The following is a 19,772-nucleotide window of genomic DNA, read 5'->3' on the forward strand; positions in this document are numbered from 1 at the left end:
GCTTTCAATATTAGAAAGCAAAGTATAAAAATACTACGGTAGTATATTTAGAGAAATCTGGATTATATGACGAAAAATTATCATCAAGATATTGACGGTAGGTATTGTTGAATGATTCATCCAAATTTAACAATAACGTGTCTTTAATAAGTTTTGTCATATACTTAGATTCATAGCAATACAGGAATAAATGCTATTAAAGGGAAGCAGTGAGTGCCCATATGAATACATACGAGTTGTCGATACACTTCATCGCCGAAACTTACATATATGTTGTCCAGGAGAAAATTTAATACTTATTTTCACATTTCCAGTAAGTGTATCTAGCATAATCTCATTTTTCGCGAAAGAAAAACCGTGCTTTAAACGAGTAACAGCAAATAAATTTGCAGAAAAATGTTCATCTAATCAAATGTGAAAACTTTTTCTTAATAAGATTGTGTCTATATATAATATTTTAATGTTTAGTATACAAGAACGACTAAATCGGATTAAAAAGTTATTTACTAATTTCTGTTAGTGGTTTCTGTTATGACTTACTGAACAAAATAAAACTCCCCAAAAATAATTTCAAAGATAAAGAAATGATAAATGAAATAAAAAGCCAGAAATACCAAACTCCAAGAAAAATGAAAATCAGAAAAGGGAAAATCGAAAGCTCAAACGTATCAAACGAATTCAAACCAACTGTCATGCATGTATTTCTGACTTGATTCAGGCATTTCTTTAAGTTTAAATTATGATGGATTTAACCTATATACCTTAATAATATAACATTGTTATTTTATGGTATATAGGAGAAAGAAATTCTGAGACACGTGCCTGTGATTGGCAATTATAAAATCATCTCTTTGTCAGCCACACATCAACAGCTGTCCTGTACTGTCATGCTTTCCTCAATGCTCAGTTCTTGGCCCATGTCTTTTCCTATTTATATAAATGACATGCCAAACAACCATAAAAAGTAATGTTTGCCTCTTTGCAGATGACACTATTGTGTTTTTAACAATAAAATCACATACTAAATGGGACCCCCTTAAATCAGATTACATGATTTAGAACAATGAGAGCAACAATAGTTAATGGCTGTTAACCCAGACAAATATGAAATCATCCACATAACAAGAAAGCGTAAACAGCCTATCATCTTTAGATATAGACTATATGATCATATATTAAAATCAAAAGACAAAGCAATTAAAATATATACTGCGTTGCCATCATAAACGATTAGATCTGGCATCTAAATGACATCACAAATAATAAAGCAAATGCATGAATTACTGAGATTTATTTAAAGAAATGTAAAAACCAACAGCATAAAATCAATAGAAGACGTTGCCTACAGAACATATGTCAAACCAAAAATAGAATATTGTGTTGTTTGGGACCCCTGGCAGATTAAATAACAAATACATAAATTGAAATGATCCGGAGAAGAGCAGCCAGGTATACACCAAATTAACTCAGCTACCAAAGCAGTGTAATAGCCATGTCATGCTTGAACACCTAATTATGATGACCTAAATTACACCAAAGAAGAAATATGACATCAGTCACCATGATCAGTATACAAAAACAATATTTAGGTAGCGTAGCCCAAACTTAAAAGCATTTATAAGTCTGGTGCAAAACAAAATATATATTGCTAGATCAAAATCATATCTAAACTTAATTACTATATATACAAAATTATAAAAAAAAAACTTTTGGAAATTATTGTTAATATGTTCCCTAGTATGTGCCTTCTTGTAATCTTCAACATTTTGAAGTTAAAAAGTATTATGAAAAGGCAGTGTCTGCGCGTACGAATAGCAAAATTGCCGTTCGTAGGCTACGCGTACCCGAAAATGTGGAGATGTAGCTGTAGAGAAAATATTGAGAAACGTGAAAATAGTATTGATACAATTATGATAAACATGCGTACCATACAAAGATACGAAATTTGTGAATTATCTCCCTTTAAATAAATCTTTTTTGTTTGTTCAAAAACATATCGTCATGGAGTTAGAATATCCCCCGATTCTACCACGAAGAACCACAATAAGCACCACGGACTTTATCAGTAAAATAAATACATTTGGGCAACTATGAGTTATTTAATGTATACGTAGATATTAAGATACATCAAATAATCATTAAATGAAAAGTAAAAATAAAAATAATTTAAATCGATTTTTTTTTTAATATGGACTACATTAATCAAGGATTTGTATAGTCTAACTATACAATTCTTGCAGTAATTAAGCACCGCCAAAAAACAAACTTAACACCACGGGACGTAATTTCCCTCCCAATGGTCCAACAGACGGGTAAAAGAGTCTAAAATACTCTTTGGGGTCTAACTTGGTTTGTAAGGCCCATTGGTCCATATGCACCTGCGGTTCAATCTATAAGTCTATGGGGTCTTTTAGGGTATATTTCATTGAAGAAAAATATCGCACCACCGAAAACGGACTTAGCACCACGGGAGATAGCTTCCCTCCCATTGGTCAAACAGACAAGTATGTGGGTGTATAACACTCTTTGTGAGTTCTAGTTGGTATGTAGGGCTCATTGGTCCACATGCACCTTGGTTCCAATCTACAAGTCCATGGGGTCTTTTAGGGTATATTTGATTAAAGAAAAATATAAGCACCACCGAAATAAAACTTAGCACCACGGGAGGAAAGCTTCCCTCCAATTGGTCCAACTGACGTGTATAGGGGTCTAAAGCACTCTATTAGGGTCAAAAATGGTTTGTTAATCTCATAAGTCCACAGGCACATATGGTCCAATCTACACAAGTCCTGGGGTCTGTTGGTGTATATATCATTTAATAAAAATATAAGCACCACCGAAAAAAAACCTAGCACCACGGGAGGTAGCTTCCCTGCCATTGGTCCAACCGACGTGTATAGAGGTCTAAAGCACTCTATTGGGGTTTGTTAAGCTCATTAGTCCACAGGTACATATGGTCCAATCTACACAAGTCCTTGGGTCTTTTGGTGTAAATATCGAAAAATATAAGCACCACAGAAAAAAAACCTTAGCACCACGGGAGGTAGCTTCCCTCCAATTGGTCCAACTGACGTGTATATGGGTCTAACGCACTCTTTTGGGGTCTAAGATGGTTTGTAAAGCTCATTAGTCCACAGGCACATATGGTCCAATCTACACAAGTCCTGGGGTCTGTTGGTGTATATATCATTTAAGAAAAATATAAGCACCACCGAAAAAAAACTAAGCACCACGGGAGGTAGCTTCCCTCCCATTGGTCAAAAGGACGTGTATAGAGGTCTTAAGCACTGTATTGGGGTGTAAGATGGTTTGTTAAGCTCATTAGTCCACAGGCACACATGGTCCAATCTACACAATTCCTGGGGTCTGTTGGTGTATATATCATGTAATAAAAATATAAGCACCACCGAAAAAAAACTTAGCACCACGGGAGGTAGCTTCCCTGCCATTGGTCCATACGACGTGTATAGAGGTCTAAAGCACTCTATTGGGGTCTAAGATGGTTTCTTAAGCTCATAAGTCCACAGGCACATATGGTCCAATCTACACAAGTCCTGGGGTCTGTTGGTGTATATATCTTTTAAGAAAAATATAAGCACCACCGAAAAAAAAATTAGCACCACGAGAGGTAGCTTCCCTCCCATTGGTCAAAACGACGTGTATAGAGGTCTTAAGCACTCTATTGGAGTCTAAGATGGTTTGTTAAGCTCATTAGTCCACAGGCACATATGGTCCAATCTACACAAGTCCTGGGGTCTGTTGGTGTAAATATCATTTAATAAAAATATAAGCACCACCGAAAACAAACTTAGCACCACGGGAGGTAGCTTCCCTCCAATTAGTCCAACTGACGTGTATAGGGGTCTAAAGCACTCTATTGGGATCTAAGATGGTTTGTTAAGCTCATTAGTCCACAGGTACATATGGTCCAATCTACACAAGTCCTTGGGTCTTTTGGTGTAAATATCGAAAAATATAAGCACCACAGAAAAAAAAACTTAGCACCACGGGAGGTAGCTTCCCTCCCATTGGTCAAAAGGACGTGTATAGAGGTCTTAAGCACTGTATTGGGGTCTAAGATGGTTTGTTAAGCTCATTAGTCCACAGGCACACATGGTCCAATCTACACAATTCCTGGGGTCTGTTGGTGTATATATCATGTAATAAAAATATAAGCACCACCGAAAAAAAACTTAGCACCACGGGAGGTAGCTTCCCTCCCATTGGTCAAAACGACGTGTATAGAGGTCTTAAGCACTCTATTGGGGTCTAAGATGGTTTGTTAAGCTCATTAGTCCACAGGCACATATGGTCCAATCTACACAAGTCCTGGGGTCTGTTGGTGTATATATCATTTAATAAAAATATAAGCACCACCGAAAAAAAACCTAGCACCACGGGAGGTAGCTTCCCTGCCATTGGTCCAACCGACGTGTATAGAGGTCTAAAGCACTCTATTGGGGTCTAAGATGGTTTGTTAAGCTCATTAGTCCACAGGTACATATGGTCCAATCTACACAAGTCCTTGGGTCTTTTGGTGTAAATATCGAAAAATATAAGCACCACAGAAAAAAAACTTAGCACCACGGGAGGTAGCTTCCCTCCAATTGGTCCAACTGACGTGTATATGGGTCTAACGCACTCTATTGGGGTCTAAGATGGTTTCTTAAGCTCATTAGTCCACAGGCATATATGGTCCAATCTACACAAGTCCTGGGGTCTGTTGGTGTATATATCATTTAATAAAAATATAAGCACCACCGAAAAAAAAACTTAGCACCACGGGAGGTAGCTTCCCTGCCATTGGTCCAACCGACGTGTATAGAGGTCTGAAGCACTCTATTGGGGTCTAAGATGGTTTCTTAAGCTCATTAGTCCACAGGCATATATGGTCCAATCTACACAAGTCCTGGGGTCTGTTGGTGTATATATCATTTAATAAAAATATAAGCACCACCGAAAAAAAAACTTAGCACCACGGGAGGTAGCTTCCCTGCCATTGGTCCAACCGACGTGTATAGAGGTCTGAAGCACTCTATTGGGGTCTAAGATGGTTTCTTAAGCTCATTAGTCCACAGGCATATATGGTCCAATCTACACAAGTCCTGGGGTCTGTTGGTGTATATATCATTTAATAAAAATATAAGCACCACCGAAAAAAAAACTTAGCACCACGGGAGGTAGCTTCCCTCCCATTGGTCAAAAGGACGTGTATAGAGGTCTTAAGCACTGTATTGGGGTCTAAGATGGTTTGTTAAGCTCATTAGTCCACAGGCACACATGGTCCAATCTACACAATTCCTGGGGTCTGTTGGTGTATATATCATGTAATAAAAATATAAGCACCACCGAAAAAAAACTTAGCACCACGGGAGGTAGCTTCCCTGCCATTGGTCCAACCGACGTGTATTGCGGTCTAAAGCACTCTATTGGGGTCTAAGATGGTTTCTTAAGCTCATAAGTCCACAGGCACATATCGTCCAATCTACACAAGTCCTTGGGTCTGTTGGTGTATATATCTTTTAAGAAAAATATAAGCACCACCGAAAAAAAACTTAGCACCACGAGAGGTAGCTTCCCTCCCATTGGTCAAAACGACGTGTATAGAGGTCTTAAGCACTCTATTGGGGTCTAAGATGGTTTGTTAAGCTCATTAGTCCACAGGCACATATGGTCCAATCTACACAAGTCCTGGGGTCTGTTGGTGTAAATATCATTTAATAAAAATATAAGCACCACCGAAAACAAACTTAGCACCACGGGAGGTAGCTTCCCTCCAATTAGTCCAACTGACGTGTATAGGGGTCTAAAGCACTCTATTGGGATCTAAGATGGTTTGTTAAGCTCATTACTCCACAGGCACATATGGTCCAATCTACACAAGTCCTGGTGTCTTTTGTTGTATATATCATTTAATAAAAATATAAGCACCACCGAAAATGGACTTAGCACCACGGGAGGTGGTTTACCACCAATTGGTCCAACAAACGGGTAAAAGAATCTATAATGCTCTTTGGGGTCTAACTTGGTTTGTAAGGCTCGTTGGTCCATATGCACCTGGGGTTCAATCTATAAATCCATGGGGTCTTTTAGGGTATATTTCATTAAAAAAAATATAAGCACCAGCGAAAACGGACTAAGCACCACGGGAGGTGGCTTCCCTACCATTGGTCCAAAAAACAAGTAAAAGGTTCTAAAACACTCTTATGGGGTCTAACTTGGTTTGTCAGTCTCATTGGTCCACATGCACCTTGGGTCCACTCTACATGTCCATGGGGTCATTAAGGGTATATTCCATTAAAGAAAAATATAAGCACCACCGAAAATGGACTTAGCACCACAGGAGGTGGCTTCCCTCCTATTTGTCCAATATACTAGTGTATGGGTTTATAAAACTCTTTGTGAGTCCAAGTTGGTTTGTATGGCTCATTGGTCCACATACACTTGTGGTTCAACTTCCAACTCATTATGGTGCTTTAGGATAAATTACACTAAATACAGATATAAGCACCATCAAAAACGAACTAAGCACCACGGGAGGTGGCTGGCCTCCCATTGGTCCAACAAACGGGTAAATGGTCTAAAATATTCTTATGGGGTATAACTTGGTTTGTAAGTCCACATGTCCATGGGGTCCTTTTGGGTATATTTCAATAAAGAAAAATATAAGCACCACCGAAAATGGACTTAGCACCACGGGGGGGGGGGGGGGGGGGGGAGGGGGTGGTAGCTTCCCTCCCATTGGTCCAACAACAAGATAAAAGGTTTTGAAATACTCTTTGGGGGGTCGAACTTGGTTTGTAAGGCCCCTTGGTCCATATGCACATGGGGTTCAAGCTATAAGTCCATTGGGTCTTTTATGGTATATTTCATTGAAGAAAAGAAAAGCACCACAAAAAACGAATTTAGCACCACAGGAAGAAGTTATCCTTTAATTGATATAAGATAATAGGCCCAGGGTCTAAAGCACTCAAGCAGGGTCCACCAGCTTTTCTAGAATAGTCTACAAGTTAAAGAAATCCACCCATCTCATCTATTTATAAGCACCACCAAAAGGAAATAAGCACCATGGTTAGGAGCTAGCCTCCAATAGGTCTACGCCTCAATGTCAATGGTCTTAAGCGATCAGTTTGGGACTAATCTGATAAACACACCATAAAGGTCCACCAGACTTGCTAAAATCGTCTGCAAGTTGAAGATTTCTACCTGTCTAAAATATTTATAAGTACCACCAAAACTAAATTAGCACCGTGAACAGCAGCTAAGCTCCTTAATGTCTAAAAACTAGGTGTATGGTCTTAATCACTCTGGTGAAGTCATATCTGGCTTCTATGGCCTATTAGACCATTAAACTTAGTGGTTTTGGTGTACTAGACCAAGATGTCAAATTCTTAAATGGTGCATATATATTAGCACCACAACAAATGAACTAAGCATCAATGGCTGTAGCTATCATCCATTAGGTCCAACAGGCAATATACAGGGTCTAAATTACTCTGAGGGTCTATTGTGGTTTCTATGGTCTATTGGTCCATCAGACTTAGTGGTCCGGTCTACAATGTCCAGTCCTATGGACATTTCTCATTATTAAAAGCCGTATGGGGACCTATAACTATTAATTTCTGTGTCGTTTGGTCTCTTTTTGATGGTGGTCTAATTGGCAATCATATCACATTTCTTTTTTTTTGTATTTGGCACCAGGGGTTGAACTATCATTCATTATGTCTAATAAGCAAGATCCAGAGTCTATTTCAATTCATCGGAGTATTATCTAATACGATGTTCTTTTGTGATATATTCACACAAGTATTGCACACTATATATAATTGTTACTCGCACAGAAATTGAAGTAACCCTGTATATTAAATACTTTAAGAGTTAAGATTCAAGATTTCAAGTCTAATGCTAAAAATGCATGGATTAGCGCTGAAAGTGTTTTGCAATGCATATTTTCTCACTACCAGCGCTAAAATAGAAAATGCAGTGTTGAACTGTAAACTCTGTGTGCTAATGAGAAATTCTTGCACTGGGTGTTGGGTTAGGTTAGGGTTAGGGTTAGGGTTAGGGTTAGGGTTAGGGTTAGGGTTAGGGTTAGGGTTAGGGTTAGGGTTAGGATGAGGGTTAGGGTTAGGGTTAGGGTTAGGATTAGGGTTAGGGTTAGGGTTATAGTAAGGGTTAGGGTTAGGGTTAGAGTAAGAGTTAGGGTTAGGGTTAGGGTTATAGTAAGGGTTAGGGTTAGGGTTAGAGTAAGAGTTAGGGTTAGGGTTAGGGTTAGGGTTAGGGTTAGGGTTAGGGTTAGGGATAGGGTTAGGGTTATGCGTAGGGTTATGACATGTAACCCTAACCCTAACCCTGATTACTTAAATACATAATTAGTAGAGTATAGATCTGCATCGTTCAATTTTACTTCTCTAGTGCTTTATCATAACTCAACATTAGTATGAGGCTGACATAACTCCGTGAAAATCATATATAGATAGCCGTAGTCTGCTTGGCGCTGGTCCCACTGCTGCATAAATCTTACTGGATGTGTAAGGTCCTGTAGTAGCAATTTCTAGTGCAATATATGTCAAGTCTTAAGATGACTGAGATATAAAGTTGTGCGCTAGAAATTTGAAGTCTTACATCTTTACCTATAGTCATGTTTCAATTCGGATGTTAAGCAAAACCAGAAGGAATTAAGATAAACGATTAGCCAAATTCATCTAAATCTTGCAATGCAACTGCAAACTTGTCTTTTGAAGAAGTACTTTGTACTGTCTTTGGGCTTGCGATGTAAAGAATAAAACCTAATGATAAAAAGAAATACATAACCTCTGACAGTGATTGGATATCCAATGCAAGACATATTTTCCTTTTATATTAACTTAATATCTGCTCTTTTGCATATTTTTTTTATTCTGTCGCTAATATTCACATCTACAGTGCTGAATTCGCAAGACATTATATACAAGAACTTTACTTTTTGTTCGCTTTGTGAGAGACAAACCACCGGTGTCCTAATCATTAGGCTCAAATGCTATGTGAATGGTATCATAGGCGGATCCAGGGGGCTTGGAGGGGGGGGGGGGCTTTCGTGTGAAAAATTTGGTTGATTATATAGGGGTCACTGAAGCATGACTGGAGCCTCCCTTTAATCAGTCAGCGCCCCCTTCTCATGACAAGTTCTGGATCTGGAGACACAAAATCCAGAATTAAAGCCGAATATGCCAAGTCTACCGCAAAAAATACAAGGTCTAGTGTGGAAGATCTGAAGATGTAGCTTCTGTCGCTGGACTTGACATATTAAGCGCTATAGAAGTTAAATCCCGTGTGTTGATCTTTATATCTACAGCGCATAACTTTATGTCTACAGCGCTAAGCTATACATTTTCAGTCACAGATTTTTTTCTCATTTATCTCGTCTGTACCAGCATCGCTTGATTTTTATATCGCTAGTTTTAATATCTTCAATGCTGGAATTTCCATCTATGACGCTCAGATTTAGACTGTATTACTCCCTTATATGTCTTGAAATTGAAAGCTTTTTGCAAATGTTTTATGAAATTCCATTAAGGTTTGAACTAAGTTATTGATCTCTACACTTGATTTAAACGCAAAAATCAAAAGCCCTCTTAACAGTAAATACCAAATGCGTTTTAAGAAACCTTTGTAAATTTTGAAGAAGAATTTGTCCAAGTCAATGAACAAAATGCCATGCAGGTTAGAGTTACTGAATCTTAAAAAATAAAAATAAAAACATAGTTCATCTTAATGTTAGTTGCGAAACATACCATTCATCCTTTGAAAACGGGAAAAAGTTTGGCATCCAACGAATATAATTAGAAGACTACCTATTGAGAAATACTTTACAAAACACCACATAGAAACATATGTCTTATAGCAACGAAAGACCCACCAAATACCTGTGGTTTTAAAATTATCAGTAGCTCTTGAACGATAATCATATCTTGGTCCACTAGAGGTATCCATCGTGAAGCTCAAGGCGATTACAAATCTGGTGATAAGTCGATTTTTCAGTCAAGGAAAAGAGAAAAGGAATATGGCTTTCACAATTTGGAATATACCCGTGGTCATCTGTCACGTAGATATTCTAAAACGGTCTCCCAAATCATATCAGCTTCCGTAAACCTTTTTTAAAGGCTAACTTTAAATTTACCAATTGAAATATCTGATCTCTGATTCCAAATATTCCTTGTAAGCAACAGCCTCTTTCAAAATAATCATGTTAGTGTATGTATGCAAACTATGAAATATCGTATCAACTGGAATAAGTCCATTTGATGGTCCTGCTAAGACGTTATTACATAGAAATGAAAAGTTCAAAATAGGAAAACTGAAATCATTTTCTTTGTCTTTCTGTTTAGTGCAAAACCACCCCAATTGGTTATTGCTAGATGAAAGTCAATATGTAGACTTGGCTGTACTGATTGTATACTTTATTTCAAGATCGGAAGGGATGACTGGTATCAACATTGTCACCAAACGTAATTATTAAATAGAACATCCTTTCCATTTGGAAAGGGGAAGTACAAGGGTTAGTCTAGCTTTTAAGATATCTTCTTGAGAAGCTCCAATATTATGAAGGTCTTATTTCAACGAAGAAACGATGGACTAAAAGAGGCTTTTAAAAGAATGTTAATTGTCTGTTGAAAAACATAGTCCTCAAACTTTAAAAGTTTTTTTTCAATTTATCATTCTAATGATGTCAATTTCGGTGACCTTTATGTTTAAATCAGGGATTTATTAAGAAAGAATGGTGAATTCCTTCCCACAAGATATTTACAACTACGTTAATGAAACAAAGCTGGACTGAACACTTGCACAAGTGTTACAGAACTGGAGGCTCTAAAGAGCTTGTGTCGCTCACCTTGGCCTGTGTTCTTATTCAACAAAGTACACTCTTAAACATTATAAATGGGAATAAAATTCTCATTTAAATACCTCTGTTTTGTTAATCTTCATTGATTATCATTTAGTGTGTTTAGTTTCTTTTTTATCTTCTTCTGTTTTGCTCAAGACACAAATGAGGGTAAAAAAAATCCTCATTTAAAGACAAGCACTCCTTAAAAGGGTGACAGTTTACTAACTATGTACTCAAAATTTGATTTGTTAGTAGATCTTAGATAAAGGAAGATGTGGTATGAGTGCCAATAAGATTTTAATTTTCTATTTATTACAATTCTTATCATTTGAAGGCAAACATATATACAAACAAGAAAGAAGTTAAAAATTGTCATTTAAGGGCAATTACTCCAACAAGGAGTCTTTGGTTGATTTCTTCCATTTTGTCTTAATTGTAGATGTTGCATTGTTGAACATTTTTATCAATTAAAGTTTCTATCTATCTAATATAGTTTTCAAGATAATAGCTACAATGTAAAAAAACAAAATTGGGAATGTGTCCATAGGACACAGATAATGCTCCTGCTTGCATAAAATGCTATAAATGAACATACATCGACAAGAACAGTAAAAGTAATGTTTATGTTTGAAATCATAAAATTCAAATAAAAGTCAGATGAGTCCTGTTAAATCCACACATACTAGTAGATCTTATCATCATTTCATACTCAACACATAATTACTATAGTATCTTACTAATCAATAATTAAAAAGAAGATGAACTCCTTCTTACAGAAATGTATACCTCTTGTGCAGACTTAATACCAAATATAATTGTCCTTTTACTCATGATAACTGACAAAATCAGGTGATAAAAACACTGAGATCAATGACACCAGACACAAGCCAGACATCTAAATATAATTTATCAAACTCTTCTACCTTCTGAAATGAAAAAAGTTGAGACCAGCATCCCTATTTCTTGCATTCCGGGACATATGATTTAGATTCTATTGATTTGATTATTCAGTAATCAAGAAAATGTTCATGCTTAGTTTAACAGGTTTAATCATTTAATGGACATGGAGAAACTTAAAAAAAAAAAGACAAATGTTTTTTTTGTGATATAAATTGTGGTAGCTCTGAATTGATTCATAAAAAATACAAAGACAGGTATTGCATTATACTCTTATTAAGTTTATTAATCAATGAATATTCAAAACATAAGTTTCATTTATACAGATGAACTTCAATCAACATTCAGCACAATGTACAATCAAATAAAAGTTTATAATTTGTTACAATTTCAAATTAAACATAAATTATGCACATCAACCCCAGTTTCTTTTCATGTTTGACTTTCTATAAATTTAATACCTATGAAACTTTTTATTTGCATACAGAATTCTTAGAAGTATCAGTAGGTAGGAGATACATTAATTTAAAATGTAATAAGTTTTTCAATTTATTATCTTTTCAAATAAAATAAAAATGTGTGTTCATTTGTAAATGTTTGAAAATGTAACATGTCAACTTAAATGATGTTTCAAATTCAAATAACTTATTTATTACCACAGATCTAAAATGCAGAATTTCAGAGTTCATCAAATTCTGAATACTTTCACCATTAAGGTTGGTATAAAAAAAATAAGCCATTGCTATGTAATTGAGGGGGCGTGCAAAAGAAACAATTAATTTTAATACATATTTATACAGATCATCACTAAATTCAAAAATACTACAACTACAGGATTGTTTGACAACCTTGAATATAAATAAAGATAATGTAATCAGTATAAAATACCGCCTTGATTACATATATACCAAACATATTCTGATAAATAAAAAAATATTAAAGGGACACAACTCCTGAAAACAACATATATTTAATTTAAAAGTAATAATTTAAAATTAAGGGATAATTTGCATCAGCAAATATAAGTTAGCATCAATTGTTAGGAACATTAATCTCTATTAAGGGACAAATCTATCAGTCAGTGATAATACTAAAATGAGCCACTTTAATTTACTATTTCAGATAAATAATTTAGAAGTAGAGTTATCTCCCTTAGTCATTTGATTTTGAAATAAGAACTAATTTAAGTAAAAAAATCATATTGTTTGGTTTTACAAAATGTATCTTGAATTTCTGCAAACTAAATTTCTCTAATACAGTGTTAAATTGTCCATCTTCAAAAATTATCTTTACAATTCATAAAAAAAAAAGAGGAAGACTTTTGTGCACAGTAGATTTCCTTTATTTTGTTCTTGAGATTAAAGGTTGAACTCCAATCATAAAACCGTAAACAAAGAAAAAGATTTTGACACATGTTTTCAACTTTAAACATTTAGAATTCTAGGAGTTGGAAAACAAATAGTCTTGCATAAAGTTTTTTGGAGATTAATAAAGGGAGATAATTCAAGCTTTGAAAAACTTAAATCTAACAAATTTACTTTTACAATACATCTTCAAGTATATAAAAAAAGTAAGACTGATATTTTAAGAAACAATCTTGAACAGTATTTTTTAAGTGTAATTTTTGTTATGTATGTTTTAGATTGAAAAAATAACATTTTCACATCTATTGTTGTAATGATAAAATCTTTTCTTTTAATTTCCTTCAGATGGAGTTGCTTTGTCTTCTTTTTCTTGACAGTTGGTCAGCTTGGGGATTAGTTGATTTCTCTTCATTCTTTAATTAACTGAAATAATAAAGCCTCAATTTTTCTAAACTAATAACTTGAAATTCAAATACATGTTTGCTTGTGACAATAGACCACTTTCGAGTTCATCCGTCACCGGCAAAAACTCGTCAATTATGCACGCCTTTATGACGTCATTTACCAGATAGAGGGGGTCGCCTGTATCCCTGCACTATTTACGTTCATCAAGCGTCTTAGTGATCGTCTTTGTGCAGGATAAACTAGAAATAATTGTTGCTCTGTAGGTACTTACTGACAATTCCCTAATGACAGCAGTGTTGATTGTCAATTTTGAAAATTCAATTTGCCGAATAATTCGTATAATATAGAATTATAGTTTTCCAACCACTCGCTCAACATTGGAAGGGAAGTGACGACGCCCCAAAACGCACAAATGACGATGATAAAAGCGCGTATAATTGACGAGTTTTTTCCGGTGACGGATGAACTCGAAAGTGGTCTATTGTTTAGTGCTACATAATCAATCAAGATAGAATGAAATAAATTGTCTGAATCAGTTGAATCAGCTCCCTAACAGATTGTAAATGTATTTGCCTATGAGACAACTCTTTACAAGAGACCAAATGATACAGAAATTAACAACTACAGGTCATCCGCCACTTTTGTAATATTATAGAATAATTGTCTACTTGAAACTTATATTTGTCCAATTGGATATACTTATTGTTTACTTTAATATGTGATAATTTATTTAAATTATGTGCAATGTAATTTATCAAAATATGGGAAAATGAATGAACAAATTATTAATTGATAAAAGGTGTGTATACATTGATTTATTTTACATTTGTATACACTAATAATACTTAAGACGTGCATATTATCCTACCATAAAAAGTTGACTGTAAGCAAAAGCTGTGAAATGACCACAATTAATTTCATTCTTTAGTTGTAGTACATCTGATATCTGAACACTTTTGACGTCAATTTGGATAATCTGTGGAAAGAAAAACAAGATTTAGATATATAGTTAGACACACAATTTCATAAAAATGAAGTACAATTAAGAATCAATAATTTAGCATAGTGATTTTAAATATCACACCATAATGAACATGTCATGTTATTTATGTTTTTCTATATGTGACTGTTCTAAGTCAGCAGCCTCTTATCATTGCTGAATATCATATTTGTTTTTTTCTTCTTTTTTACAAAGTTACTTCATGTATTAAGGTGCTTATTTCATACTATTTCAATTGCTCCTTTATAGGGTTTTTGCCTAGGAAGAGCAATGGAGAATTATCATAAGAAATACAATTTTTCTGGCTTTAAAATCTCCTCACAACATTTGTTTGCATTTACACAGCTTTAAGGATACAGACCTGTCAGTAACATTTTGTGCATACATGTAGACCAAATGGCCCTGTAAAACAAAATCAAGTTTTTCTTCAATAAAATATATCATAAAACTCCTGGACTCGTAGATTGGACACAGACAGTGGGCCATATAAATCAACAGAGACCTCTCAAAGTGTTTTTTACATCCCTATACCTGTTTATTGGATCAAGGGGTGGAAGCAATCATCAGTGGTGCTAAGTTCATTTTTGGTGGTGCTTATTATATTTCTTCAATGAAATATACCACAACAGACCCCTGGACTAAAAGATTGCCCCACATGTGCTTTTCAAATCATCTTAGACCCAAAAGAGTGGGTTAGACCCCTTAACCTATCTGATGGACCACTGAGGGGAAAGCTACCTCCCATGGTGCTTAGTTCATGCCTGATGGTGCTTATATTTCTTAAATGAAATATTGAAATATACTACAACAGACCTCTGGACTAGAAGATTGAACCACATGAGCTTTTCAAAGCATCTTAGACCCAAAAAATGTGTTAGACCCCTAAATCTGTTTATTGGGCCAACGAGAGGAAAGCTACCTCCCATGGTTCTTAGTTTGTTTTTCTTGGTGCTTATATTTTTCTTTAATGAAATATACCCTATGAGAACCCTTAACTTAAAGATTAGACCACAGTTGCCTGTTGACCAATGAGCCTTACAAACCAAGTTAGTACTCCTAAGATTATTTAGACCCCTATACCCATCTGTTGGACCAAATTGAGGGAAGTAACCTCCTGTGGTGCTACATTTTTTTTTGGTGGTGCTTATATTTTTCTTCAGTAAAATATACCCAGAGACCCCTAGACTAATGTAGATTGGACCACAGTTGCTTTTAGACCAACAGGCCTTACAAACCAACTTAGAACCCCAAAGACTATTTTAGACCCACTACCCATCCTTTGGACCATTGGGAGGGAAGCTACCTCAAGAGATGCAAAGTTTGTTTTTGGTGGTGCTTATATTTTTGTCAAATGAAATATAATATAAAAGACCCCTTGACTTGTAGAGTGGATCACAGTTGCCTGTGGACCAATGAGTTTTACAAACCAACTAAGTACCCCTAAGAGTATTTAGACCCCTATACCCATCTTTTGGACCAAATTGAGGAAAGTTACCTTCTGTGGTGCTAAGTTTCTTTTTGGTGGTGCTTATATTTGTCTTTAGTGAAATATGCCCGGAGAGCCCTGGAGTAGTGTAGATTGGACCACAGTTGTTTTTTGACCAACAGGCCTTACACACCAAATAAGAACTCCATAGACTATTTTAGACCCACTTCCAATCCTTTTGACCATTGGAAGGAAAGCTACCTCCCAAGTTGCAAAGTTTGTTTTTGGTGGTGCTTATATTTTCATCAAATAAAATATTATATAATAGACCCCTTGACTTGTAGAGTGGATCAAAGTTGCCTGTGGACCAATGAGCCTTACAAACCAACTTAGAACCCCAAAGAGTATTAAGACCCCTATACCCATCTGTTGGACCAAAAGGAAGGGAAGCTAACTCCTGTGGTGCTAAGTCTCTTTTTGGTGGTGCTTATATTTTTCTTTAGTGAAATATATCCTGAAACCCTGGACTAATGCATATTGGACCACAGTTGCTTTTGGACCAATGAGCCTTACAAACCAAAGAGCATTATAGATTCTTTTACCTGTTTGTTGGACCAATGGGTGGGAAACCACCTCCCGTGGTGCTAAGTCAATTTTTCGGTGGTGCTTATATTTTTTTTAAATAATATATACACCAAAAGACTCAAGGATTTGTGTAGATTAGACCATATGTGCCTGTGGACTAATGAGCTTAACAAACCATCTTATACCCCAATAGAGTGCTTTAGACCCCATTACACATCAGTTGGACCAATTAGAGGGAAGCTACCTCCCGTGGTGCTAATTTTTTTTCTGTGGTGCTTATATTTTTCTTAAATGATATATACACCAAAAGACCCCAGGACTTGTGTAGATTGGACCATATGTGCCTGTGGACTAATGAGCTTAACAAACCATCTTAGACCCCAATAGAGTGCTTTAGACCCATATACACATTAGATGGACCAATTGGAGGGAAGCTACCTCCCGTGGTGCTAAGTTTTTTTTATGTGGTGCTTATATTTTTCTTAAATGATATATACACCAAAAGAGCCCAGGACTTGTGTAGATTTGACCATATGTGCCTGTGGACTAATGAGCTTAACAAACCATCTTAGACCCCAATTGATTGCTTTAGACCCCTATACACATTAGATGGACCAATTGGAGGGAAGCTACCTCCCGTGGTGCTAAGTTTTTTTTCTGTGGTGCTTATATTTTTCTTAAATGATATACATGTATACACCAAAAGAGCCCAGGACTTGTGTAGATTGGACCATATGTGCCTGTGGACTAATGAGCTTAACAAACCATCTTAGACCCCAATAGAGTGCTTTAGACCCCAATACACATCAGTTGGACCAATTGGAGGGAAGCTACCTCCCGTGGTGCTAAGTTTTTTTTTGTGGTGCTTATATTTTGCTTAAATGATATATACACCAAAAGACCCCAGGACTTGTGTAGATTGGACCATATGTGCCTGTGGACTAATAAGCTTAACAAACCATCTTAGACACCAATAGAGTGCTTTAGACCCCTATACATGTTAGTTGGACCAATTGGAGGGAAGCTACTTCCTGTGGTGCTAAGTTTTTTTTCGGTGGTGCTTATATTTTTCTTTAATTAAAAATACCCTTAAAGAGACCACATGCGCAGCAGTTAGTAATCATCAAAAATCTGATGGATAACTGGATACCATAAGAAGAAGAAGATGGATTGGACCCAAGAGGCATGTGGACCAATGAGCCTAACAAACCAACTAGGACTCACGAAGAGTGTTATACACCCATATACTTGTCTGTTGGACCAGCGGGAAGGTAGCTATCTCCTGTTGTGAAATGTTCCCCCATGACTTAAAGATTGGACCAGAGGTGTCTGTAATTTACAAGCTTCACAAAGTTTGGACCCAAATCCTGGATGTAAGACCTTAAGACAGAAGCTTCCTCCTCTGGTGCTTATTTCATTTTAGGTGGTGCTTTAAATAAAACAACATGTTCAATGAAAAAACATTCCGGTAGACTTTTAAATTGGACAAGATATCCCGTCAGGGCTTTTGTAATAATTATTTGAACCTAAGCAGTTAATTAGACAACCAAACATGCCTATAAAATGTGGAGCTCAATGTGGGCTGAACAAACCGGATGTTTTGATTTAATTGACCATGCGCAGATATAACTACGAGTTTTCGATCCATAACAAAGAAAAAGCTAGAAATAAATCGAAAAAAAAAAATGACTGAGACCTTGTCTCAACCATAAAACAGGTTACCAGAAAAATGATAATCCAATCAAACGGTGGTGCTTATAGTGGTTTTCATCACGTTTTGATATATATATTATTACTCCGTCATGCCGAGAGACGTTGGTGCCTTTTTAGCCGAACAGCAAAGAAAAGCGACTGGGGATGTTGCTACAGAGTGGGGCCAGCTTGAAGAATTCTATAACAAAAAGTATAGTTGAAGTCCGGTTCATTTTACTTCAATATTCTAAATATACTAGATCACCGGTATTATTTACCGATCACTGACCACTACATGACTGAAACTCCACTTTTTCACTGAAATAGTAAACAAGCCTTCTCCTCATTTGAAAGAAAATATAACAGTATTCATTTTAATGCAGAAAATATGTCGAAAGAGTCTGGGCGATCAATTCAGCTTCAGAGAAGCTGTCAAAATTCTTAAAAGCCTTTGTTCTGCTTTGTTAGATTTGGTCTTTTTTTCAGCCCGAAAGATCTGAAGATAACCCATAAACAGTCATTCAGGGTCTATTCACCCTGATACACCTTATCGCTAATCTCGACTGACAACAGATTCTGTCCCTCTCGAATTATTGACGTCATACAACAATCACTTTTCCATTGCGGCATCAGATATTTTGCATTATATACTGTATGACGTCAAAATTTTACTGGAACTTGTGTGATGTCAAGGTGGACATATAGCGATAAGGTCATACATGTCAAGTGACATGATATTGGCGTGTAATACACGCTTTTTCAACGGTTTACACGCGAGGATTTTGTCACATAGCGTGTACACGCTTTTCACCACTTTACACGCAATTACACGCTTTTGGTCGTTAGTGATATCGGTATTCTCGGGTTTTTTCCTTATTCGGCGATAAATACGGAAATATTCGAAGTAATTGTTTGGCTGCCACATTGTTTATTTTTCTTTATGACAAACAGTAAAAGGTAAGTAGTTTGTGTTTAGTTTTAACGATTTTGTGACTCTCTTTCAAATTCACTTGATAGGGGAATTTCCAAAATGTGCACAGAAAGAGGTCACTTTCAGGGCCTGTACCGTCGTCTAAAGTGCCGATTGTTAAGCCAAAACGATGTGTACGGCAAGATTCAAGATTTATAAATTATATTTTTGAGTTCGAGTTTAAACGATCAAGTGACAAGTAACGCAAAATTTGTGCATTCTATGTTGCAATGATAAAAAAAAAAAACAATACATGTGAGAGGAGAAATACAATGTAGCTATTTGAATAAACATGTTTATCTAATGGAAATCAAATTTATAAAACATTTTTCTTTTTCAATTTCAGTTTCAAATCTAGCCAACACGGCAACAGATTTCTACTGGCCATGGGGATAAAAATATCACAGAACTGTTGGATCAGCTCTCATAGTACCAGCTTTCTTCCCATGAACTACTCAGTTTTAACCAGGCAATAACAGTAGGAGCAATGGCAGAGATAATAGATGACATTTTACATTGCCAAAAAAAAACCAAACATTATGACATTCTTTCAAATCTTGATGAAGCTA

At 36.0% G+C, this 19,772-nt stretch overlaps 1 protein-coding gene and 1 long non-coding RNA gene across 6 annotated transcripts in view; one reads left to right on the forward strand and one right to left on the reverse strand.

The window, feature by feature from the left end:
- Nucleotides 1-1,973: 1,973 nt before the first annotated feature.
- The window catches only part of LOC143047687 (26S proteasome non-ATPase regulatory subunit 13-like), a 33,195-nt gene continuing 15,396 nt past the window's right edge, over nt 1,974-19,772 (forward strand). Inside the window, exons 1-2 of the mRNA XM_076220894.1 lie at nt 1,974-1,997; nt 18,340-18,444. Of these exons, the coding sequence (XP_076077009.1) occupies nt 18,344-18,444 (101 nt within the window). The 5' untranslated portion in view covers nt 1,974-1,997; nt 18,340-18,343. The remainder of the gene's footprint in view (nt 1,998-18,339; nt 18,445-19,772) is intronic.
- On the reverse strand, nt 12,022-18,331 carry LOC143047688 (uncharacterized). Of its 5 annotated transcripts, XR_012969629.1 has the most exons (4): nt 18,098-18,160; nt 14,892-14,932; nt 14,399-14,506; nt 12,022-13,548 (listed from the first exon to the last, which is right to left on the reverse strand). It is a non-coding gene; the product is annotated as an uncharacterized LOC143047688 (long non-coding RNA). The 5 variants fall into 5 exon arrangements; XR_012969632.1 differs by lacking the exons at nt 14,892-14,932; nt 18,098-18,160 and adding an exon at nt 18,264-18,331; XR_012969630.1 differs by lacking the exon at nt 14,892-14,932 and having other exon boundaries at nt 18,098-18,194.

The sequence above is a fragment of the Mytilus galloprovincialis genome, chromosome 10 (genome assembly GCF_965363235.1).
Source record: "Mytilus galloprovincialis chromosome 10, xbMytGall1.hap1.1, whole genome shotgun sequence".
NCBI lineage: Eukaryota > Metazoa > Mollusca > Bivalvia > Mytilida > Mytilidae > Mytilus > Mytilus galloprovincialis.